This window comes from Epinephelus fuscoguttatus, linkage group LG9 (genome assembly GCF_011397635.1).
Source record: "Epinephelus fuscoguttatus linkage group LG9, E.fuscoguttatus.final_Chr_v1".
Taxonomy (NCBI): domain Eukaryota; kingdom Metazoa; phylum Chordata; class Actinopteri; order Perciformes; family Serranidae; genus Epinephelus; species Epinephelus fuscoguttatus.
Genome location: NC_064760.1, coordinates 38,173,720 through 38,199,086, shown reverse-complemented (window position 1 = coordinate 38,199,086; position 25,367 = coordinate 38,173,720). Strand labels below are relative to the sequence as shown.

Genomic DNA, 25,367 nt, shown 5'->3' with positions numbered 1-25,367 from the left:
AGGATTAGTAGTTTGTTTTTGTCCTCACCTCTGGGATTCCTGCCAAGTTGGTTAGTTATATAACCTGTAAATGAGAAGGTCAGCACCCAGCAGTCATCACTATGGATACTTGGCACGGACACTCACACATCGTACATCTTGGCTGGTCCAGTTTGGAGTCTCGTGTGTGTGTGTGTGTGTGTGTGTGTGATAGCGCATGTATCAGAAGTAGGGCAGCAGCGGCGTTACCTAACTCACCCAGAAAAGACATCTGGGGAGTTTAAGCAGCCCTCTCACTGATTACAGCTTCCTGTACGCATGCACGCGCGCACACACACACACACATGCATGCTCATACATCACATAGACCGTCAATTGTGCAAACTTTGGCTCATATTGTACACACATTGATGCACGTAACACACACAAACAGTTGGCTGAAATTCTGCCCACACACGAGAAGACAATCACGTACACACAACACAGATGTGCATGTGTGTACATGCCAAAACTGTACAGTGAGTGTTCGAGGCGCTTCGTTTGGCAAAGGAGAGTTTATTCAAAGTACTGTAAGTCATTCCTTAAAAATTAGTCTTTTTGATAAATCGGTATAATTCATTGTTATAGTGTATTATAATATGAGTTTTATGCTCTAAATCATAAATTCAAAATAGAGTCACTAGAAACACTGTGGGTGTAAAATAATTCAGTGAAACTGAGCCACTCATTTAAAGTTATAAATTAATTTGCATCATAATATTTTGGGCCAATTAGATTATTGTCAGCTGTGAGCTTAAGGCTCGAGATACTTCAGTGAAAGTGACCTTGAATAAGCCTAAAGAATTTAGTGTGTTGCTTAAAGGAGTATTACACAGATTTAACACAGTGGTCAGTTTACTCATCATAGGAAGTAGAACTCAGCCTGAGGCAACAGTTGTATAATATTTTCTGTGACTCAGGAGGAGCTTTAGAAAGCCTGCATTACATACCAGGGTTTGGAGTTTTAAAGACAGCATGGAGGGTCGAATGAATGATGACACTGAGGTGTATTATGGGAAATGTAGGTTCAAGTGTTTTGGAGCTTGGCCCACATGGGGAGGCTAAAGTCAAGATATCTCAGCCTGTGGGCTTTGATTTTGACCGTTCTGTTTTTCAATCTGTCACTTGTGAGTAACTTATTTTAAGGAGCTGCAGTACTTAATTGCTGGAATGCCCTTTAAAGTTTTTTTAAGAGTATGTTAGACTGTTTTGAGGAATGAAACTGAAAGTTAAGAAATATTATTTTTGATTTTTTTTGTCATTTAATTGTTGAATTATAATAATCTTTCAAATGTCTCATTACATATCCAGTGATGCAATCTGGATTAGATAATAATGAATTAATGAATCCTTTATTTTATGCTCCTGACCCCCAAATTCTCAAAAATAATAAAATAAATAAATAAAAAATAAATAAAGACTGACAATTTGAGACCAGGATTTATACCAGCAAGAATGAACAAAAATACTAATGTTATGATGTCAGTTAAAAAATTATCATGTGCGTTAAACAATTGAAAGTGCGTTACTTAGAGAAGCTGGTTTCTTATTTTGTGACTTTGGTGTTTTAAATCCTGGATCTTTGATAGGGTGTCTGTGACCCCCAGGGGGTCCTCAGAGTTGCTACAGGAGGCCTGTAAAAGAATAAAAACAAAACAATTTATGGTAAACAACAATTGTGATAGGCTAACTGTTTCCCATAAATCCTTCAGCTAGCTGACACTAAATCACTGCGGCAGTTCACGTCACCTCGCCGTTATCCATAATGGCAAAGTGAACTAGTTAGCTAACATTTACGTACTATTAAAACATATTGGCCAATCAGCTGTAATGTTTTTCCATGTGTACAGACTTTCCTGTGGGCCACAGTGGATCTAATGTAACTTTTCAAGCAAGAGACTCTTGACACACAGTCCACCTCAGAAACCACTGGTGAAAGTGTAGAGTGGGAGGCTAACACAGCTAGCCATGCTACAACTGCTGCTGACTTGCTGCTGACTCCCTGCTCCATTTTTCTTTTAGCTTGGGGGGCTTTAGCCTGAAGAACATTGAAGGCCCCTGTTTTAAAGGGTTAGTTTGGATTCACCGAAGCCACACAATAACACAAACTAGCTATCGATGGAGGCAGAGGTAGACCAGCAGCTCCTGTGTTCAGCAAAGTAAAATTACTGTTTTGGCAGATCTTCTGCTCAGTTCCCCGTCAGAAAGGGCTGTCCAGGAAGAACTGAGCGTATGACTGGATGAATGAGACTTGGATTATACTACACTTTTGTGAGAGTTTGTAAACAGATGTTTTGATATAGTTTTGCTATTTTTAAACATGGACCCTGGTTCCTTGAATACATCAAGAATATTGTCTGTTTTTTGATTCTTCATTCAACATGGAGGCATGTGAGAAAGTTTTCTTAATGAATTCAATGTAACATGAGGTAAGTAACCGATGTATTACTGATTATTTGGGTGGTGTAGTATTCCTTTAAAGGCATTTTAACTTTTTACCCAAATGAACTTGGCTGTTTTGCTGCAAGAAAAACATATTTCCTTTATAATTCGGCAGAAACTGTGTACGGACACACATGCAGATAATAAAAGATGCAGGAAAAACTGATTTAATTTGTTCTTTACTGCACATTTTATGTACAAGACAAATTCTCAAAAGGCAATACAAAATAAAACAAAATGCATAAAACATGTATAGTAACTGTGAGATAGATACATTTAATTGATACAAAGAAAACGTTCAGCCGTGCTTTCCTTTAGTGATGCTTTGGATCCTGCAGCAAACCAAACTCCAAGTGATTAATTAGCGGTGTGTTGATGTCTGTTTCATTTACATGTTTGCTTATACCTGGAAAGTGTTTGATAAGCGCCTGCAACACGCTGCCAACATAATGATGCTCTGAAGTATTACAAACACATGAGAGTCGATGTGATGAGAGTTTTCCTTGATTCCCGAACAAATGACTGTTTGGAGATGACAGATTTCTGTAGGATGCCAACAAACACTGTGTAGTTATGTATTTAAAATATCAAAAGAGAAAATTAAAAATGAAATTTACATTGACAACCTGGAACATGTTGGACACACTCAGCACTCGCCAACGCGACAAACATTAGATTGGTGTCAGTGGATCGTGTTACAAGAAATATATTTGCCTGAAGAACCTGATACACAGATGGCACTTTGAGGAAATGAGGATCAGCATATTTGACCAAAACTCATGACAAGCAGCAGTTGGATCAGCAAATTCTTGTCCAGCTTAACTTGGATGTTCCCCCATTTTACCCTCTGGTCACAATATTTTCCACTTCCCTCAAAATGTGAGCATGTATCACTGCCCTTAAATAAACACACACACACGCACACACACACACTGAGACTGATGGTTTTTAACCAACTTTCTGTGAATAAAGTTTCCTCTTTATAAAACAATTCTGTCTTCCCTGAAATATTTAGTGATATCTGGTGGAATCATCTGAGTTACTTAAGATAAAAACGTAGATTTTCTGCTGTGAGACTGAAGGTTTTTCCTCTTAATCAGGCACATTTTAACATACTAAGACTGTTGAAAAAATATGGATCCACTTCAAGTAAGACGCTTTACTGTTTGGGGTCCTACCCTGTTATTTAGAAAACACGAATGTACGACGTAAGGACGTAAAGAAAGGAGGGGTTAAACTGAGCCTGTCTTTAGCTGTGATTGGAGGCTTTGCACCAATCTGAAGACTTAAGTCAGGACAGAAACCAGGAAGAACAACAGAAAACTTTTTGTGTGCAAATGCATTCTGGTCCATCCAGACTCGAGGCCCACTTCGAACCCTGTTCAGATTGGACCCACTTGGGACTATGTACAAGATATTACCGACACCTGTGCCCGTCACTGGACGATCTGAGGCATCTCACTCCAGGCTTTGGCCTTCTTCTTGGCCAGGGCCATCCAGGGAGGCTCGTCCTGGGCCAACGCTGGGGGAGGCAGGCCTCGCTGGGAGGACGGGGTCTGGCTGGAAAGCCCCGGAGCTCTTGAACCAGACTTTTCCGGGGCGGTTCTTGATGAAAACGGAGGGGAGGTAAGCGTTGTGCTCTGTGGCGAGGGTGTCTTGGATGAGGTGGCAGTTTTGGTGGGAGATGGCGGGCTTGTGCAAGAGGGAGATTTTTGGGCAACAGGAATGGGAGTGGGGGGTGACAGGGATCTTTGGGGCAAGCTGGGTTGTGGTGTGTGTTTGGCGGCGGTAGGAGGATGCTGGGGTTTTGGAGGGACAGGGCAGGAGAGCGACTGGGATTTGAAAGGTTGAGGTGGCACTGGAGTTGGAGGAGAGAGAGCCCGCCTGGCCTCCTTTTCTACAGACACTGAAGGTTTGCTGATCTCCATCGGACTCACTGGAGGAAAAAAAAAAAAAAAAAAAGAAACATATGTATGTCAACAAACGTAAAATGTGATGTATCGGTAATCTTAGTATTAAAACTGTGAGGTGCATGTCAAAAGAGAAAAAAAGGGATACTATAATTAATATGCAGACATGCAAATGAGAGAAATATACAGAAAACAGCATGAAATGATACATTACAGTAAATACATACATATATGTATATATATATATATATATATATATATATATATAGAGCAGTAGATCTGTTAATAGAATATGTAGTTTGCTTTCCCTCTTTATACTCTATTCTGGACCAGCTCTATTTCCATATTCTGAGATATGCAATTTAACATTACCACTGTCACTGGCAATTAAAAATAAAAAATCAAGATTTTATTTCTGTCAAACTGTTGCCCTGATCAGTCATGTCTTTTTGAACCAGTGGTCGTGTGTGATCAATTTAACCATCAAGTGCCTCAGAGGACAGAGGATGAGCGTTACAAAGTGAAGTGAATTGGAGGGGTAGCCCAACATTAAAATTGGGAGTGTCATAAATTAGACTCATTTTGGAAAAATGTAAATGTTACAATTAAGGAAATTCTGGGATATGTAATACCTAAGGAATGCAAAGGTATGTACCCTGGAAATATAAATGCCTGTGTCAGTTGTAATGATGGTTATTTAAACAAAATATAGTTGATCACAAACAAGAAGGCAACAACAAGGGACTGAACCTCCTGCTATAAAACAATGGTTAGAAATTATAAGAGAGATTTATACTTTGGGGAAAATGACTCATTAGCATTGAGTGAGAGAAAATGATTGGTGATTTATGACAAAGTGGAAAATACATATATACTAACTAATTTATACATTTTATGATGCAGTATATGTATATGCCCCTCTTTGATGATGAACACTTGTAACCATGACTGATTGGTTTGGGATTTTTACCTTTTGTTGCTTGCTTCTTTTTTTTTAATCTTTCTAATTGTGAAAAACCTTAACATAAGTCATAAGTTAATATACTTGATAACTGTGACTTTATGCATCAAGAAATATTAAAGTTTAAAAAAAAAAAGAATTTTGTTGGATTGGTTGCAGTAGCAGTGTTTGTCCAGGTGAGGGCACAATTGCATAAATTGAAAGCTTTGCAACAAGTACAGCGCAAATACAATAGTAGGGAAGTCGTCTTAGTGTACTCAAATCATGCCAAGGTCATTACAGAAATTACAGAAATTCAGCATGTTAAGTTTTCAAATTCAAATTTCAGTAAAACTAAACAAAATAAAGCTGGTTGTTGCCGCTGGTTATGCATCTTTAGTAAATGGATTTTGGCAGCACAATGTCTTTTGCAATTTCAGATGTGTGTGTGTGTGTGTGTGTGTGTGTGTGTGTATGTGTGTTCTGACCTTTGCCGGAGGACTGAGCAGTTTTGCTGCTGTGCTCCCTGCTTGCAGCTGAGCTGACATACATTGGCAGTGAACTCTTCCTCTCTTGTTCCTCCTGATGACAGACAGTAGCACACACAGTTATACAGGTAAGTGGCTGGCAAAGTGTGGTGATGTACTGTTAACACGTGGAGTCAGAGGGGGATGAAATGAGATCATGACCATCATTCCATCCAAGCGCACCTCTGAAACTTGTATTTTTGGACTTTTGGAGAGCACAAACTAAACATAATATCAGCTATGTCAACTTCTTTAACATAGTGAACTGGAACTAACAAATCAGTCACACTCAGATTACCTTCCTGACAGTAATCTCATCCAGAGAGTTTTCCTTATAGATCTTCTGTTTCTGTTTGGCCACAGAAATCCAGCTGGGAGAATCAGATCCACCAGGAACACCACGAGCTGCAGCTGGGTCTGAATCAATAACACAGCAGATACACTGTCACGTCATCTGCTCCTCAATCAGGAGCTATTTAAACTTTACTTTTCTGAGAAAGAAAGCTGTAATTAGCTGTAAGCGTTGTGTGCTTTGTATATAAAAATGAAGATGGTGTGAGTTTATGTGTGTATACACACACCTGACATGCGCTTGGTTTTTACTCCACTGTCTCCGTGTACGTCTGGTTTCTTAGGGAGAGCCGGCTTGTTGCTGACTGGCTGACTTATGGAGGACTTTACACTGATTGGCTGTGGGGAGTCAACTCTACAGCTGGTTGGCTGAGCTGGTGGCTCCGTGGGAGGCTGAAAAACAGAAAATAAGATAATAAATACAAAATTCAATACAAGCTAACACATTATCGACTTATAACGTTGATATCATGTTAGCAACAGTTGCTTATTTACACATCCAGGAGAGCCGGAGCAACATTGCTGTTTATGAGATTTCTTCTTTTAGCTCTGTTTTTGTTCTTGGTATTTTTAATGAGGAAAAAAAATAAAACAAGAAGGACAAGGCAATGAAACTAGGCAATGTACTGCTTTGTACAGGGTCAGCAGCAAAACTCATTTCAACCACCAGAAAAATCAGTTTCAGTTTAAGTGTACACTATACTTAATGTTTTTTTCACCCCTTTAACTTGCTGTCTGCAATTTCTGATAGGGAACAGACGCAGATATTATGTCTTCTTCAAAGCCAGACTCCACTGAGAAAAGCAGTGATTTAACATGGCTGAGGGCAGAAGCTGCTGGTCTACCGCTGCCTCAGTTGGATAGTTTATTGTGTTATTGTGTGACTTTGGCCTTTTAAAGGGTTAGTTTTTATTCCTCAAAGTCACACAATAACACAAACAAACAAATTGATGGGGGCAGCATTAGACCAGCAGCTCCTGTGTTCAGTGAGGCTAAAATACTATCTTTGTAAATGAAGTGTGGTGGCTCTGAAGAGAACATAGAGGGGGGAAGTGAAGCTGTTAACGGCTTCCATATCAGAATGGGCTGTCTGCAGCATGGAAAAGCGGTTAAAATACGCTCAATATAGTATACACTTAAACTGTTATTCTTTTTTTTTAGGTGTCTAAAATATGTTTGCTGACTGCCCCCGTCCACAGCAGTATATTGCTTAGCTTCCACATCAGTACTCCAAACTGGGAGCATGCTGATGACATCTACTGTGTGTAATACACTGACTATGGAAAAGTACCTCATATAACCCCACTTCAAAAAAATCCAAGCTATCCCTTTAAAGGCTGCAGTGTTCTGTGACAATTATCTGTGGGTTTGTCACCACGAACAACACCTTTCGCAGACAAGTAATCAGTCTGCCTATTGTAAAATATTAGTTAGCGCTACATTAATCCACCTTTAATGCTATGATGGCTAATTAAAGCTAATTTTCAATTTTCATTACATTCCAAAACTAAGAGAACTTTAGATCCCTTGCAGAAAGAAGAATGACAGTGTGTTGCTTTGGGAATGTTTCATGTTTAAATGGAAGTAAAACTATCAAAAGTAACAGGAAAGTCTGGGAATCACCTCTGTGGTTTCCTCCTCCGAGCTGAAGCGCAGCAGAGCTGACGTCTTCCTCAGCCGAACTCCAAATGGATTGTCGGGGTTTCCCTCCACTACGACGGAGCTCTCTGTAGGTGGGAGGGTGGAGAAGTTGGTCTGTGGTTTAACTTTATTTTAACTCCAACAGCAAGTTCATCTCTTGTGGCTTAAAGCAGACTACTTTCATAGCTTGTTGTGCAAAGAGAAAATATGACTGGAAATAATATTTTAGGACACTTAAACAGGCCGAGGAAAAGACAAGTCAAGTGCCCCAAAAAATAATCTTCATGATCTACCTTAGACATGTTCAACGTTCTTACCTTCTGTGCTGGCAGCAGCTGAAGTCTGAGGTTGAATGGATGATGGCGACGATGCAGTGATGGTACCTGCGCTCCTCACTTTACTGGGGCTCAACACCAGCTCAACCTTAGCAGAACTCACTGGCCCTGCTTTCATCTCTTGGTCTTTCTTAGTTGTAGCCTCCACCTCCACACCTACAGGCCCTGTGATGCAGGCAGGTGGGGAGGAGGGAGGTGCCGAGCTCTCATCTGCATCCTCGATAGAGAGTGACCTCTGCCAGGCGGGGGCAATGGTGAAGCGGGCTTTGCTCTTATCTGAGCCACTGGACAGCTGGCTGACCTCTTCCTCCACAGAGGGAGGAGGTGTAGCTTCCCTCTCTGGGGCTGACTGGTTTTCTTCTTCCACTGTTTCCACTGCTGCTGCTTCTTCTTCTGTGGACGCGCTGCTTTGCTCTGTGGCTGCTACAGCATGATAAGGTGTCTCACTTTCTTTGGGGCATGAGGCAGTTGGAGACTGTGGAAAGAAAGATGCAGCTTTCTCTGAGTTTGGAGAGAGCAGATTTATGTGGAGAGTGGCAGTGCTGGTTTTACTGGGACTGCTGGTTCCACTCTCTTGCGGCTGAGTCTCATGATGTGACTCTGGAAGAGACAAAGACGAAGGCTTGGAGGACACAGTAGCTTGTTCTGTGGCCTCTGTTTGATCTTCTTCCACTGGCATCACGTCTAAATGGGATGCCTCTACAATTTCCTGCTGCAGATCTGGTTCAGTTTGATCTACATCAGGTTGGTTCACTTCACTGTCCTCCTCTTGCTCGGATTTTTCTGTGAGGTCAATCTGTACACCTTCCTCAACCTTCCTCTCTTCTCCATCTTCCCTCTCCTCTTCAGAGCTTTGACTGAAAGCTTCTTGACTGTCATGCACTATGGCAAATACCTGATCACCCAGCTCTTCATCATCCTTTAAGTGTTGCTCGATGCTCACAGTGTTGTCTCCAACCACAGCATCTACACCCTCATCTTCCACCTGCAGCGACATGGCCACTTCTTCAACTGCTGCATCAGGAAACGTCTCAGTCATCTCTTCTGCGTTGTCCCTCTCTTCTTCTGTCGCTTCCTCTGCCTCCTCTACTCTCTCCTTTGCTTCCTTCATCTCCACCTCTTCATCTTCCTCTTCCCTCTTCTCCCGTCCCTCCTCCTCCACCTCTGGCTCTTTCTCCAGCTCTATTGCCTCCTCCTCTCCTTCACTCTCTTCTTCTTCTCTTCTCTCTTCCTCTATCAGGTTGACAGTGTTTCCTGTAAGCATGTTGTTTTGTTCCTCAGTGGTGACTTCCTCTGCCTCTTCTTTCTCATTTTCCTCTTCTTGCTGAAAGATAAAGGAAGGAGGAACATAAGACTAGTAGAGGTTTGGGTTTTCAACAGCAGACAGACAAAGTTAGCTAATAGCTGGTGAACATTGTAGAGTATTAGCAGCTTAAGAGTTGGTGGAGACCAAAAACAGAGCTAAAAAGAGAGCAAATATTAGACTTAGATTCCTCAGGTGGCCAGAAACATAATTTAAAACTAATGCTGATGTTGCTTCATGTCTGCTAGTTCTGTAAATAGGCAGCTGTTTGCTAGCTTGCCCACCTTATCAGCTTTATATGGTGATAACACAGTATGTCTGTTGTATTTACAACAAGCGGCAAACCTCTGGAGCTGAAAAATGAAGCCAACACAGAAGTGCAAAAAACTGCAGTTCCTCTAATGACCACTTGAGGCTGCCTCCAAGAGAGAGTCAATCCCCACAGATCCCCATGTTAAAATGCCCAACTTTACAGCAGGAATAATATGTTTATGGCCTGGTACAAAAAATGGTTTTGGTCTCTAAATCTAATTTCCCCTTTTATGACAACTGTATGGGGGGTACATTTTTATTTAACTCACCTGTCTACATTTTATAAAGGCTTAAACTTGCCCATTATTTAGGGTGGGCTGCTTTGAATGACAGGTGGGTGCCCTCCATTGACAAGACGCCATCATGGTGACAATGTTGGTTAGGTAACGCGTTAGCTGTTGCGGTGTATTGTTGACAGCCATAGTAACGTTCCAATTTCTTAGGAGCCCCAAATACCACTGTGAAAATTTTAACTCTTGGTTGTCATTGTTGTGAATGAAACCTTCCCATAACTGGAGCAGAACAAAAAGCAATGTATATACAGTATTCAGAGAAAGAGAAAGTTTGCTGAATCCTGTGGAGACCCTGAATTTTTTTTTATCTTGTGGGCAAAAGATTAAAAGGAAAAATTCAACTTTTGGGACTGTAGAGTCACTTTTGGAACACTTGTTCAAACCAGCAAGAGAGGTTAAGGGTCGGAGTAAGTCAAAATACAAGCTACTTCAATCACAACATTAAAAATGAATCAAAGATACATACACCATGTTGACTGACTTGTTCCACCACAGGTTCCTCTTCCTCCTCCTCTGCTGCTTCATCTCCCTTATATTCAACTTTCTCCTCTTCTTCAACATCTTGACAGGAAGGAGCGCTGAGAGTAGTGACCTCTTCCTCTGTGGTGTGATCTGACAGGAGGGAGCCAGTGGGAACAGCCTGATAACTGACAGGCTCTTCCACCTCCACCTCCTCTTCTTTCACCTCCTCTCCTTCCTCTATCTCGACATCTTCTCTTTCCTCTTCCTTCACCTCCTCTATCTGCAGGACAGCACCCTCAGTCTCCATGCCCAGCGAGCAGGACGCGAGGGGAGTCTTCAAGGAGCTCAGCACCTCCTGTAAGAACGAGCTCTCCTCCTCCCTGTTTTCCTGGACTCCATCTTCTTCCTCGCTCAGCGCCAAGTCACTTTCAACACCCTTCTCATCTGTTCCATAGGCAATGCCTGGAGGGTCCAGCAGGTACTCTCTCGGACCAGCAGGGGGCTCTGGTGTGGCTCTGGAAGAAGATATCACAGGGGTCAGATTGATAGAAGGAGAAAACAAAAACTAGGAGCAAACAAGGAGGAAATGATGTCTAATCACCCGGGACTGTCCAGAGAGGAGGTTCTCGAGCTGAGCTTGGAGGAGGGCAGCGTCTGGGCGTCTGGGACCTCCTCCTCTGAGAGACGCAGCTCAGGAGGTGAGGAAGAGTCCAAGCCGTGTGAAACATCCTGTTCGGCTTCCAACCCTTCCTCTGCCTCCTCCCTCTCTTCCTCGTCTCTCAACAGAGAGTGTCTGGAAAGCTGTGGCTGCTCCTCTTCCTCCTCTTCTTCTTCCTTCCTGTCCAGCTTTGGTTTCAGCTCATCAACACTTTCAACTGGAGCACAGACAGAGGCAAGGGTCTCAGAGGTCAACCTAATATGATACAGTGGCAGGATATGGAAGTCTGTGGCTGCCAATGTTAAATTGAAACCATTTAACCAAAACAAAAATTCATTATCTTATTTGTGGGTGCATAATATATGAGAAAATGAGAACTGAAAAGTCAAATATTCAGTGTCATATTTGAAAATCCATAAATTGATGTATCTAAATTAAAATAAATTTGAGTGCCGTCCTAAGTAGATTACTGTTATTTCACTAATTAATTTAATTGTGAATGGACTTTTCTTTTTCAAGTTGGTGGACAATGTACGACCTAAACTCTAAAATTAAATTTCAAAAGTTAAAGTTAGTTTATAAAAAGCCATTTTATCATTTTTATTCTAAATCAGGACATAGTTTAATAAGACCAATTTCATTCTTAAGTTTAAGTTTATATTTCAGATTAAATTTCTTTGATCATTATGGCAACATTATGCTCAGGAGCAAATTGACAATTATTTGTCAGTGGAGCTTTTATTTTAATGAATTTGGGATAAATAATTCATTTTCAATTATTTCACTGGCAAACAGACAAACACAAATGGAATATGGAATTTTGATCAGAATAAATTATTTTATTATATTAATTTTCATATTGGCCAATGAGAGACCTCCATACAGGCAGGTAGTCATTAGTTGAGTTTCCATCCATATGTGGTGTTTCCACTCAGGGCTTTTTATGTGCAAATTGAAAATGTGGATAAAGACAGATCTATTGTTCTGAAGTGGGAGAAATAAAAAAGGAATAGAGCAGAGCAGAAAAAAGGAGCACTGACCTTCTGTTGACTTCTGTTGTTCTCGCTCCTCTGAAGCTTCTGTTATGGCGGTGTCCAGTGTGTCCTCCACCACAGAGTCTCTCTCTGTTTTAATCTCCAGTTTCTGCATGGACAGGACACATAAGTCTTAACTACCAGTTGGATGGTGCTGAAGTGATCCCTTCACAAAGGCCTTTAACCTGAAAATGCTGGTTATATCCACTACATCTGTTGAAATGAAAGTGATTGGAACACTGGTGCTATGGCTGACCCAAAAGGTCAGTCAGTGTGTTATTATTTACTGGAGCACAGTAAATATGCTCTGTTCTTTCAACATTGGATTGTGCTGTAAATGTGCTGACTGGCTAACTAGCGCCAAGACGGTCTTCTGGTCCCCCTTTATGCATGATAAATACAGAGTACCACTATCTATGGGTGTGGAGAATTATTTCCTCTCACGCAGGTGCAGAAGGTATGTGCTGGTTGGCTGTCAGCTGTAGTCTTTGCAGTGTGTTCATGTGCAACTTTTTGGTCAAGACACAGGCGATGCGAGGCAACGTAGCGGTTGGCTTTCGTTGCTGCTGGTTCTTCTAAGCCGGTTTGGTGTGTCTGGGCCTTTACACACTTGCAAATGTAGGGGTATTCAGTTGGTTGCAGTCAATAACCTCACCACTTATTGCCACTAGATCCTACACACTGCTCCTTTAAAGCATATGTAATGGGTGTATTAAAGTGTATTTGCTCATGTTAGTGTGTTTGAATGTGTCTGAATGTCTTACACTGATAGGCTTCCTCCTGTTGCAGGCTTTGTGTCTCAGGCCCAGCTTGTGTTTGGCAGCAGAGTTATCCAGGCAGCCGAAGGGACTGGCCGGCTGACTGAAGTCTCCTGGGACCACCAGGGGGCTCACCGCTCTGCTGGAGGCAGCACAGGACAGCTGGGAAAAGAGAAGTAAACAAGAGTTTCACAAATAACTTATTAACAGGGGAAATACTCCTGAGGCATACAGGTAAATTATTGTGATAAAGACTGGATTTTCCCTTCAATGATAAAGGCAGCAGATAAAGAAACCAGAGGGAACAGAGCAAGACCTGCAAAGAGAGGGAATGAGAGCGGGAGAGGGTGAGACCAGCTGAATAAATATTAGCTGTTCTTATCTGCAGGACCAACACTTACTCTGTCATCACTGGCGAAGTATCCCTCTATGTCCACTGACAGATTCACTTTTTGACTTATTTCAACACAACATCTCTGAGATTTTTACCTTTTCTTATTCATTCACAGTCTACACGACCACTGTGGCAGTTTCAGTGACACAGCTCTGTGTTCGAGAACTGTTTTCTTCTAAGAAAGTCCACAGCGAGGTCTTGGCCTTAGTAACCACAACTTTGTTTATAGGAAAATACAGTGCCTTTTTTCAAATATAATTTTAATGCTTTTTGCACCACTCCTTGTTCAGCTCTATTGTTTTACTTAGGTTTGTGGCAGAAGTTTCAGAGATGAAAATCTCTAAACATCAGCGAATGAGACCAAAACTATCTCCATGGTTGGAAACCACTAGATGTCATATGATATGATTTTATTATTTGGGTGAACTGACCATTTAAGACTCACAGTATTGTGGGATTTTGAGCAAAACTCATAACTGGACTGAGAGACTGTCTGTCTGACACTTCACACCTCACAGTTCTTCTCTGTTGACATCTAGATTTCTGTTTATGGAGTTTTCAGGTCTCTGTGTATATATGTGTGTGTGTGTGTGTGCTTGCGTGTGCTTGTGTCTGAGACAGAGAGAGACAGAGACAGAGAGAGAGAAAGAGAGAGAGAGAGAGAGACGGGTTGGGGCAGAATTTAAACGCTGTAACTACAAGCAGACACGCTGACTGCCAGAGAAACCATTGGAATGCACTCTGAACACACACACACACACACACACACACACACACACACACACACACACACACACACAGTGGGTCAGTGGAATAACACATACAGTAAAAGAGAAAAGAGGTCATAAAACAGAGACAAGGACGGAGAGAAAGCGACATACAGAGGAAGACGAGGTCAAGTAGAAAAGTAGCAGACTTCCATTTAAGGTTTGTAGAACAAGCTTGAAGGTTGGGTTTGTCCACACCCACCAACACACACACACACACACACACACACACACACACACACACACACACACACACACACACACACACACACACACACACGTGCACGCGCGCCCTGAGGTCCATTTCCAAGCATCACACACAAGGCACATGACAGCTCCTCAGCTACAGATACAGTATGTATTTAAATGTGTTTATGAGTTTACTGTGTGAATCACAGCTGCAGGTTAAAATACAAAACTTTGATTTTAAATCCCTCTACATTTTAAATTTCACAGCTCAAATCGACACCAACACTGAATGATAGAAAAAAAAAATGATCCATTTGAGTTTCAGCCCCTTGAGAAGAGATGAAGTTGAACTAATGTTGTGTTTGGAGGATTGCCTCCTGTTATTACCCCATCTGTAGCTGCCTGTTCACACATCCAACAGGCACGTAGCAACATTAGCATTATAACAAGAAAGTAAGTTTGGCTCTTGAATGAAACATTTGACTCTTTAGCTGCTAAATGCTTAAACTGGAGGTGACCATAGGAGAGGGTGGAGCTGTGGAGGGTGAGCATCACTACACCTCTATCCTGACTGACAAGTCGCCAGGGTAGTAACTTGTCAATCAAAAGGTAGCCACGCCCTAAAGCATACTCTGCTTTATTGTCTGTTTTACTCTAAATGGGACCATCATTTACAAAGTGAACATCATGCTGTATTGAAGAAGACTTGAAGAAGTTAACTGAGGTAATAAATTAAGTGAGAAGCACAGTCATTTTCTCAGAGACATATATACAATCAGACTACTTTTTGCAACCAGTGGAGTCACCCCCTGCTGGCCTTTAGAAAGAATGCAGGTTGAATGCACTTCAGCATTGGCTTCACTTTTCAAACCCGGAGGCTATGTCTGCTTCTTTAATACAGTCTATGGCACCTTTTACATTACACACAGTCATTTGATCCACTGGTAAAATAAAATTAAACATTGATGAGTGCAGCTTTAACACTCAGAGTTTAAAGTAATTCCTTCAGTCTTGAATATTTTCATCCCAAAGCAAACTGAAAACCCCCCACCTCCCTACTACCACCCAGTCTTTGCAGATTTATTAATTTCATCAGCCATCAGTCTCAGCAGAGTCATCAGCCACCACTACCAGTGTCTGGACTTGATGGAGGGTTTTATCTTGCTGCAGCTCAGGGCAGACTCCTCTCAAATGTAAAATCTCCCTATAGAGTCTAAGTGCCTACTGTACGTCTTTCTGTCAAATGTTGACCATCATATATCATCCCTTAATCTCTACATCTGTAATCTGTATTATCTTCACCTAATACACCTGTCTCTCTCCTGACTGAAAAGACAAAGCCTGCTCTCTTTCTATTTACAGTAAATATGAAGACTGACTGACCCAAGAACCCTGGGCTGATAATATGGACACGTTGTCCAGCTCAAAACTGTCTGCAGACCTTCAATGAAATCCAAGTTCATTTTCAGAATAAAATCTCAAACAAACATTCTGTGTCTCCATAAAGTCTGTCGTGAGTTCTCAGTCAGAGGAAAAATTGCCGCTGCTACTGTAATTCACAAGTCGCTGCAGTCCTCCTTGACCACATTCCTGTGTGTGGAAGGCACTTTAAAAAGGGATATTTTCAGGTTTATTGTGTGCATGCCTTTGTAGAGGGCCATTTGTGGTTCTTTTCAGTAGGGAAATGACGGGCCAAAAACTCTTCTGAAATTGCTAAAACGGCACTATCATTAAATGCTCATTTGTCATACTTTGCTGACTATGCTTTTTGCCCACATTATATCCAGCCAGGCTAAATGGATAGTTGAGGATTTTTTAGGACGTCTGCCTTATCACGAATTGGCACTCCTTTCTGTCCATCTGAACAGTACTTATTATTGCAGTGAACTGCTTTAACTGACAGTGTCGTTGGGGAGTCAGTCACATGGGCTGAGTCACAGACACTCAGTAGGCCAGCAGACAGAGGATACAGATGGAGGGGAAAGACAGTAAAAAAGAATGGGGATTAAGAGACTCATAAAAGTCAGGAGGGGGGAAATAGAGAAATATGTCAATTTGCACGAAGGAGGTTTTTATTTTCTCATGTTTCAGAAATTAGATTTGATCATGAGATGTTTTTACCATCATCGTCACATGAGGAGACACGCACACACAGAAACAATCACAGTCACACAGCCTGAAGGTTTCTCTGTATAAGGTCCCTTTATAAAGCATATATCATACCATTATTTGAATGGCTGTTTCCTGACGGAGGACTTCACTCACCATGCTACCCCCAATAATTATTGATTAAGCTTTAAAGTGATAGTTTGGATCTTTTGATGTGGAATCGTATGATGTACTTATCTATAGTCAGTGTGTTACATACAGTAGATGGCGGTTGGCATGCCCCAAGTTTGGAGAAGCAGGTAGGAGTACCAACACAGAAGATGAGCAATGTTCTGCTGTGGACAGGGGCAGCAGCAAAACATATTTTAGCTATCTAAAGAAGTCAATATCAGGTCAAGTGTTTGCTATATACCTTGCTGTCAGACAACCCTTTTCGATGGGGAACTGAAGCTGTTTTATTGCGTTTTCAGCGTTTAAAAGGGTTAGTTCAGATTCACCGATATCTCAAAATGACTCAAACTAGCTAACAGATCAAGGCAGTTGTGAACCGGCAGCTCCTGTGTTTAGCTAGCCAAAATTACTGTTTTTCTCAGTGGAGTCTGGTGGCTTTGAAGAGAGCATAGATGGGGAACTGAAGCAGTTTCCCTGTTGGAATAGGCTGTCTCATGGCAAGGTAAAGCTATGAAAATATTCTAAATACAGTGCACACTTAGGCTGTTACAGATTTTTTAGGTGGGACTTTTTTAGATGGCTAAAATACATTTTGCTGGTGCCCCTGTCCACAGCAGCAAATTGCTTAGCTTCTATGTCAATACTCATGTTTTCTTCTCTCAACTTGGGGCGTGCTGACTTCCATGTAGTACTTCATGTAATACACCGACTATGGATAAGCTCCCCGTACAAACCCATTTCAAAAGATCCAAACTGTCCCTTTAAAGGGGAACTCCACCAATTTTATACATCAGTCCGTTTACAGGTCTTGGGGAGTTCTACTGTATATGTGAAAATCTTATATAAAACCCTTGTGCCTCCTGAAGGAGCTGTGTGTAGTCTGATACACTGGCTCAAGTGATGTCACTTGAGTCATGGTTGGTTGGGTATGAAAACTACATGTTTGAAAATGACAATATCCAACAATGTTATAGAAGGAAGGTACTAAATTAGTGAAGTATTCTTTTAAGTGTGTGTTTACCTGGTCGTCGTCACTGTCTATTCCCTCCAGACTGATGGAGCTGTTTCGCTGAGGCTGACTCTGAGAGGGAGAGAATAAGAATCATAGTGTTAGCACTGCCGTCTGGAAATAGCATTTAGGTGTGACAACAGAGTGGGATATAACAATATGTGTTACCATGGCTGTGTGAAGTGTTGTGTATTCAGGAGGACTACAGGGCAGGCCGTCATCCTCAGACATGGTCCCAGCATCGTCCGTTCTCTTCACACACATGAGGGACGGAGGAGAGCCCAGTCTGATGGCCTGCTTCAGCTGGAGCTGCAGAAAGAAAAGAACAAGTAGGCAACTTTGTATGTGTGCGTCACCTATGATCAATTAAAAAAAAAAGAAAAAAAAATCAAAAACCTGGAAACAATGTCACAATTGTGGATATTAAAGCAGGAAGTCAGACTCTTTTCCAGGTTTTGTGTGTATGGGTACTAAGTTTGTTGGCCTGCTTAAAAAACAGTAACCAAGGTATTTTTTGAGTTTACAGAGTTTAACAGCTATTAGAGTCCTAAAACCCCCACTGTAGAGATGATTAACAGAGAATGACTTGTGAGGACAGTCGGCTGGTACTCAAGAGAGACACTTTTTTTTTTTTTTTTGCATTTTTGTGTGTGTGTGTGTGTGTGTGTGTGTGTGTGTGTGTGTGTGTGTTGTAGGTATCGCAGAAACTCTAACAGACCTGTTATCTGCCTATTACGTGTTTCCCTGTAACAGTCACTCAAGGTCTCTCTGACTCAGGTGGAAAGCAAACACTGGACAATACAGCTTTTCTTTAGCAGGGCTGGACGCTGGCACACACCGAGACCTTGACAGAAAGACACCGACCGCTGCAGTTTTCACTGTTAATGTTTCAATATTGTTACAGTAACTCTAAGACATGAGGAAACAGAGAGGAGCTCCAACTATAACAAGGACATTAAGAGCAGCTTATCTCACCATTAGCTTGTGTTGGGAAGCTCAACTTGCTGACACATAAAATTCAGTTTACTGCTAACTTAAGTTTGAGTTTGAATGTATAACAGCACAAAATGTTGTTTTATGAGGTAACTGCACATGAATAAGACTTGAGTCGAGATGAAAAACAGAGCTAATACTGCAGGTATGTGGCATATTTGCTACCACCAAAAAATAGCAAACAAGTTAACGTTAGAATTTTGACAAGACGGAGGTAACAGTTAGCACTTCCTGTTTCCTGTAATTCATTTTTCATTTCCTGTCTCTTTTTCATCTTTTTTTAACTGTGCATTGCCAATTTCATGTCAAATGACTGTTTAGCGAATATCTTAATATCTTCACTGATACAGGACATGCTAGCAAAGCCATTAGCATGTCAAATTGAGGACACCATTATGTGACTGTTTGTAAAGTGGAAATAATGTAGGCAGGTTTTTTGCTTTAACTTAAGCTATCATTATGAAGTAAATATTGATTGCACAATGTATGATTATAGAATAATGACACCATCAGCGTTTAGATTGGGGGGGAAAACAATTCATTGCTCTCCATTGCCTTTGTATTGCTTGAAGGTGCCTCCTTGTCATTTTCATCTGCTAGCAAACAACATGAAATACCTAAGGCTGCGTGCTTTGTGGTGGGTTACAATACCAACATGGTAAAGACTTCATAACTACGTTTTTACAAGCTGCAGAATTAAAAAACTGAGCTTTTAAGCAGTTAGACGTGAGGCATCAGCAGGAAGATATTGGGAAACTGTGGGATCCTGACACAGTATGCCTATGTGCAACAAGCATGACAAAGGGTTTGACAAAGAGTTTGTCAGTGTAACTTCTCCTCTGGTGCTAAAATAATCCTCTGACATGCTGAAATGTAGGGATGCACTGAAATGAAAATTTGTGGCCAAAGCCGAATATTATTAAAGGCTTGGCCGAATACCGAGTACCGAATACCGAATATCATTGTTTAGTTTTTCATTAGTTTTTGCAGATGAACCCCCTCCAGATTAGTGTTGTCACGGTACCAAAATTGGGACCCACTGTGCGATACCAATGAAAATATCATGGTTCTGAGTAGTATCACGATACCACAACAAAAATGAGGCAGATGTGCCTTTTGTCATTTATAAAAAGATAAATCACTTTTCTATTATACATCAATGATATTTCAACGGAATAAATTACTTACTGACTTATTTATACTTCAAAAACAGCATCAATCAGTGATTAACACAGGGGGGGATCAAAATAAAATAAAAATCAACCAGCCACCCTCCTCCCCTGACAGTCCCTTCATAAGTAATGAACAGTCCCTAAAGTGCGGTGAGGTTTGTGGGCCGTGAACGGCTCGTTTCTCCTCTGACACGTCACATACCTGTGTTCGGCTGGCTTGGCTGTTCAGGTACTTCTGGGCAGTCGTGACGCCAGGAAGAGGATATTATTGGAGCCGACTTCTCCGTCGCCGGGTAAGCCAATGGCCGCCGTATTTGACAGGAATACATTACTGTCTGTGTCTGTGACCCCCATTCAACCCACAATCGGTGGGATTCGCCTTTCATTTCTCCTGGTGGTTGAAATCTGTAGGCTGCTCGCACAGCGTTCTGAATGATGCCTATTTTGCTCGCTCAAAACTATTTTTAGTCACAAATGCGAGTGCCATGACGGACAGATCGCCACACTGCCGACATTTTATTCCGCCCATCACGGCACGCCGTTTGATTGCGTTATCAAAACACACCGCTATTATTTGGCCTTGCTTTTAACTTATTCCACCGAATACCGAATGTGTGTTTTTTTGCAATATTCGGCCGAATATATTCGGTTATTGAATATTCGGTGCATCCCTACTGAAATGTAATGTTTTTAGCTAGCAAAAGACATTATGTTAGCATTTCAGCCCTTAGTTGCATATTGGGGCCCCCTTACTTTCCCCCTCCGGTGCATGAAGTTTTCAGAGTATGATGCTCAGTATGATCATTCGCGTAAATGAAGACTCGATTTAAAGGGAGCGTATCAACCACTGTGCAACCAAAACAGGAAGAGGTTTGTGCTTTTGTTTCCCCCAGTAGCTATCAGCAGCTATCCCCAGTTAGCGAAGAGTATCAATGTACATTCTCTGCAGTTAGTATCCCTTGTAGTGGAAAGGGTTGATGGTGGAACAGGCAAAGTAACAACGGAAAACAAAATTCAGTGTGTCCTGTGTTGTTGGTAGTTACTTGGCTCTGAGGAAAACGGAAAGCGAACCGGTTGTTTTTGTGACAGTAGCGCTGACAATAATACCACTTGGAAACAACAGTGGGCAAAAGTTGAAAAGTTGTCTGTTTCCACCTCAATCACAAAAATGAAGGAGTACATATTTTCCCGTCAGAATGACATCCTGACACTGTGGTGAGAGCTCTGAAGTAGCATTTAGACCATTTTGTAGGGAGATAAAATACAGAAAATATGATGGAAGAGTTAAATGAAAATATTAAATGTTAAGAAAAAATATTTAAACAAATAATACTGATGTTTGCTGACAAATCAAACATTTCTTACAGGGATGGATTTGGACTGATGACGTCCACAGGATGACCTTGTTTAGCATATCTACAAACTAACAGCAACATTATCTTAACTGAGTGACCATCATGTTGGGAGCACATTACAGTGTTACACTGTGCATTATGTTCCAATAGCTATGCTGCTATTGATCCCTACACAGTGTGTTATATTTGGCTCTGGAGCAGCCTCATTCTGCTTATCAAACAGGCAGCTCAGAGGGAGGATTAAGGTCAGGAAATCTCCATCAGACTGTTTTCCACAGGAAAGTCAGTTTATGCAAATCAGTGTATTCATTTTACTCTCAAGGTCTTATCTCTATCTCATCTACATACTTGTGCAGTTTTGCTTGTGAAATTGTTTTCTAAATGATTATTATCGCCTGTGTCTTCCTGTCTGCTGGCCTCTCGTACACACTGTGTGAATGTGGTCTCATCTGCAAACACTAAAAATGAATCACTTTCTCTGTGTTTTTGCTACGGGAGAAAGTTTTCCCTTTTAGCAAATCCCTTTCAGACGTTGTTTAATTCTCACTCCCCTGTAGGTAGCTTAGAGGAGCAGTTTAACTGGAGGTCAGTCTGTCTGTCTGTCTGGGTCTCACGTCTTCCCATTTTAGCCTGGTGTTGTGACAGATATTGGTTCCGTTTGTCTGCTTTTCTTTTCATCATCCACTCCTTCATTTCACTTTGACAGACACTTCGCTTTGAACCTCTCTTTGTGATACACATCAGCTCTGCCCGTCTGAATAAATATACCAGCTAAATATACAGCAGATCAGCTGGTACTGCTCTGTCAACTCATTTATTGATAAATATTGCTTATGACAGCTGAGGACAACACTGCTTCATCGACATTCTCGCTTCGAAACACACAGATTATGACTATTTAATTTATCTATTATTCTTCCTTAACCTGCAGTCAAATCCTCTTTTCTCTCAGGTCAGAGGTCAGGTCACTATAGGGAAACTGTCCTCTATCTCCAGGAAGAGACCTAAATCTTGTTGACACAGGAGTTCAAACTTGGATCCTTTGGTTGTACATTAAACTGAAAGCCCCTGTAGGCTGGTTATGTGTATTTACCTGTAGTGATTTCACTTTCCCATGAATGCTGTCCTGAGATGCCCCCAGAGCCTCGTTGGCCTCTGATGAGTCCGAAACAAAGACAGAGTCATGCGACAAGGCCTTGCTGCCCAGGCTAATCTTTGACCTTTGGGAAACAGGAAGAGGAAGAAATAAACAAAGCAGAAAGTGATGTTTCACAGATGCCAAAACAATATAAACAAATTAAAGAGAACTGGATGTTAGGAGGCCCTGATGGGTCCAACACCAATGATCCATTGTTTACCCCACTAGAATTATTTCTCTTCTTATATCAAAGAAAATCATTTAAAAATAAATGGATATTCTTTTCCTCTGGTTTTGCTTGTTGTCCAGCTACATTGTGCTATCTCCCAGGAGACTATGAGGAGGAACACAGAATGGCTTTAATAAAACTGGAGCAGATATATCCTGTGACAGCGAGAAAAAGTCATGGGCAGACAAAGCAGGAAGTGGCACAGCTCAGGAAAACAAAGGAAATCAGGACTGTCCACAGGAAGACAAGTTCTACTACTTGTTACGAAAACAGGAAGCCATGAGCCTCAGCTAAGGATGAACAGGAGATGGATGTTAAACATGATCTTCCTTTCTTAAATTATCTCTGTCCTTTTCACACGAGAGGAGATATTTATCTAAATGGACAGAGGAACGCCCACCAATTGGGCAGACACATAGAACTGGGCTGCAGAAAATGGAAATATTTCAATGGGTATTGAGTGTCAGTGGCTCTGTTTTGTTGGTGAAGCCCTTAAAAAGTATTGTGGTGTACAGTAAGTGGCGGCCAAATAAAATACTGGAAGGTTTAGGAATATCTTTGAAAAGACAAGGTGATATTGCCAGAACTGGAATCATATTTCATTTGGATGGGTCAAGTCAACTTAAACCCCTCTGCACACCGACTCCGTATTCATTCAAAAGTGCAGCACGTTTAAAATAAATCGTCCATCATTAAAGTTTTCGGAACAGGTTCGATTTTTCAGTATCCCTCAAAGCCTTTAGAGCGCTGTTTGACCAAGAAACAGTAAAGAAAATGTGGTGTAACCTGCAGGACAACTACAATAACAGAGAACTAGGGATGCACAATAATATCGTCACGTCATCGGTATTGGCCGATAATGGCTTTAAAATGAAATATTGGAAGCGGTCAACATGCTTTTTCTTACTTTGCACAATGAACAAACATTATATACATTGAAAAGTATTATATTTCATGTGTCCATCTGCTGGTGGGCCATCACGATAAGAGTATGCATGCACTATATGATGTTAATTCCACTACAGAAGAGACTTGATGATCACTGAAATTAGGCAGGAAAAAAGTGCATATATCGCTACCAGTATCAGTTGTCAGTCATTTGGGTTGTTACATATTGGCATATCAGATATCGGCAAAAGTCCAATATTGTGCATCCGAGGGTGTAACAGATGATATGGACCGCACACAGACAGCGCGATAGAGAGTGACAGTGTGGAGACAGAGAGGGAGGACAGCTCAGCCCCAGGTAGCTGCGACCAAATGCAAGACGTGGACAGAGAGTGGCAACTGACAGGATGGTTCCTCCAGTGGAGATAAGCAAAGGAGCACATGTGTTGTTCCATTTTGGATTGCAAAATTTTGCAGCACATAATAAAACACATTGGACTCAGTGTGCAAGGTTTCTGTGCGTAATGATTTTTATCAGATGATAAATTGAAAGAAACACATAAGAAAAATATGGACTTGGTGTTCAAAGGACCTAAGGATCTGCCAACCCACCAAAACCAATTGAATTAGCTTGTGTTTAAGTGTATCCTAATATCCCTTTGACAGCTTTTCTACCCTGACGTGAATATAATTATGAGGAAAACTATAAGACAAAAAGCTGCAAGTATTTTAATATTTTTGTTAAATATGCTGTATGTACAGTAAAATGGAATTACTGTGAGTATTCAGAATAACTGCACAGTTTGCAGAAAATGTGATGATGCCAGTTCAAAGTCCTAACAGAAATGTTTAGCTGAGCCCTTCTGTAAACCTCCTCTAACAAATACAAAGCTTTATGTGGAGAAAGATATGGTTGAGATTGCTGAGCGACCTCTCCTCTATAAAGAGGTTGGCTTTTCAGCTCATCCAGAGTGCATTTAACTGAGCTGTTTTTGAGATGCAAAATGTAGCACTTAAACCATTACCCAAACATTTCCCCAATAAACAACACAGAGGTATTTGAATCTTTTTTCAGTCCTGTTAATAGGCACTTGGTACATGTATGTGTACAGGCTGTGTCAATGTTTAAATAAAAATGTTATTGTGTGTTTTTGTACATATAGTATATACAGTGTGCGTGTCTGATCTTACCCAGAGCCCTTATCCTTCTCTGATCGAGTGAGTGTGTTATTTTCGGATGTTTTGCTGACATTGTCGCTCGATTGGCTGGCTTTGAGTCCTGCGTCTGCTCCTGCGGCTGGCGGCTCCTTTCTCTTCTTCCTGGCAAAGAATTTCTTAAACGTCTGGAACTTGGACTTTTTCTTTCCTGTGGAGACAAATGAGAAAAGAGAGAGAGGTAGAGAAAATTTAAAAAAGCTGGCTTAACCCCCCCTACAGGTACCTTCTTCTGACAGCACTACAGTGAATCTTTACAACTAGCTGCACAGCGATATGTTAATGAGAAAATTAGACACACAGCATCTTTACACACTGCCCTCATGTGAACTCTAGTTTGAGCAATTAGCCCTGTGTTGGCTGCAAAGGCCCAGGTAGGCTTCCCTGGAGAAACTACACACTGAGACTGATGTGTGTTTACACAGAGACGTATATAAAGACAGACACACCACACACACATAAACACACACTCCTTTTTCTTGTAAACCCTCCCCCCCAGTGAGTCCACCTCCATTAGCACCGCAGTGGAAAAACTCAACAACTCTTTTATAACTCCTAAAACAGCTCCAAACTGCCTTCACTGCTTTCAGTCAGCGAGATGCTCACCTAGAACCTGAAATGTCAACTGGTCCTCTCTCTGTGTCCCACATTCATCAGCGCCTAGGGCTGACTCAACATTTCGTCCTCAAATCAAATAGTCAGGAGAAGGAAAAATACATGTCCTAATCTTTGTGTTTTAATAACATGACTAAGG

At 41.3% G+C, this 25,367-nt stretch overlaps 1 protein-coding gene across 2 annotated transcripts in view; it reads right to left on the bottom strand.

Annotated features, from left to right (window-relative positions):
• Positions 1-2,631: 2,631 nt before the first annotated feature.
• Positions 2,632-25,367, bottom strand: part of zgc:66433 (uncharacterized protein LOC321250 homolog) — a 72,545-nt gene continuing 49,809 nt past the window's right edge. Inside the window, exons 3-16 of one of the 2 annotated variants that reach the window (XM_049585827.1) lie at positions 24,590-24,764; positions 22,237-22,363; positions 17,792-17,932; positions 17,636-17,695; positions 12,991-13,146; positions 12,233-12,335; positions 11,136-11,409; positions 10,539-11,049; positions 8,147-9,488; positions 7,812-7,915; positions 6,419-6,581; positions 6,136-6,254; positions 5,799-5,892; positions 2,632-4,396 (exon numbers count right to left, since the gene is read on the bottom strand). In XM_049585827.1, coding sequence (XP_049441784.1) covers positions 3,897-4,396; positions 5,799-5,892; positions 6,136-6,254; positions 6,419-6,581; positions 7,812-7,915; positions 8,147-9,488; positions 10,539-11,049; positions 11,136-11,409; positions 12,233-12,335; positions 12,991-13,146; positions 17,636-17,695; positions 17,792-17,932; positions 22,237-22,363; positions 24,590-24,764 — 3,869 coding nt within the window. In that variant the 3' untranslated portion in view covers positions 2,632-3,896. The remainder of the gene's footprint in view (positions 4,397-5,798; positions 5,893-6,135; positions 6,255-6,418; positions 6,582-7,811; positions 7,916-8,146; positions 9,489-10,538; positions 11,050-11,135; positions 11,410-12,232; positions 12,336-12,990; positions 13,147-17,635; positions 17,696-17,791; positions 17,933-22,236; positions 22,364-24,589; positions 24,765-25,367) is intronic. The other variant, XM_049585828.1, reaches the window with a different exon arrangement.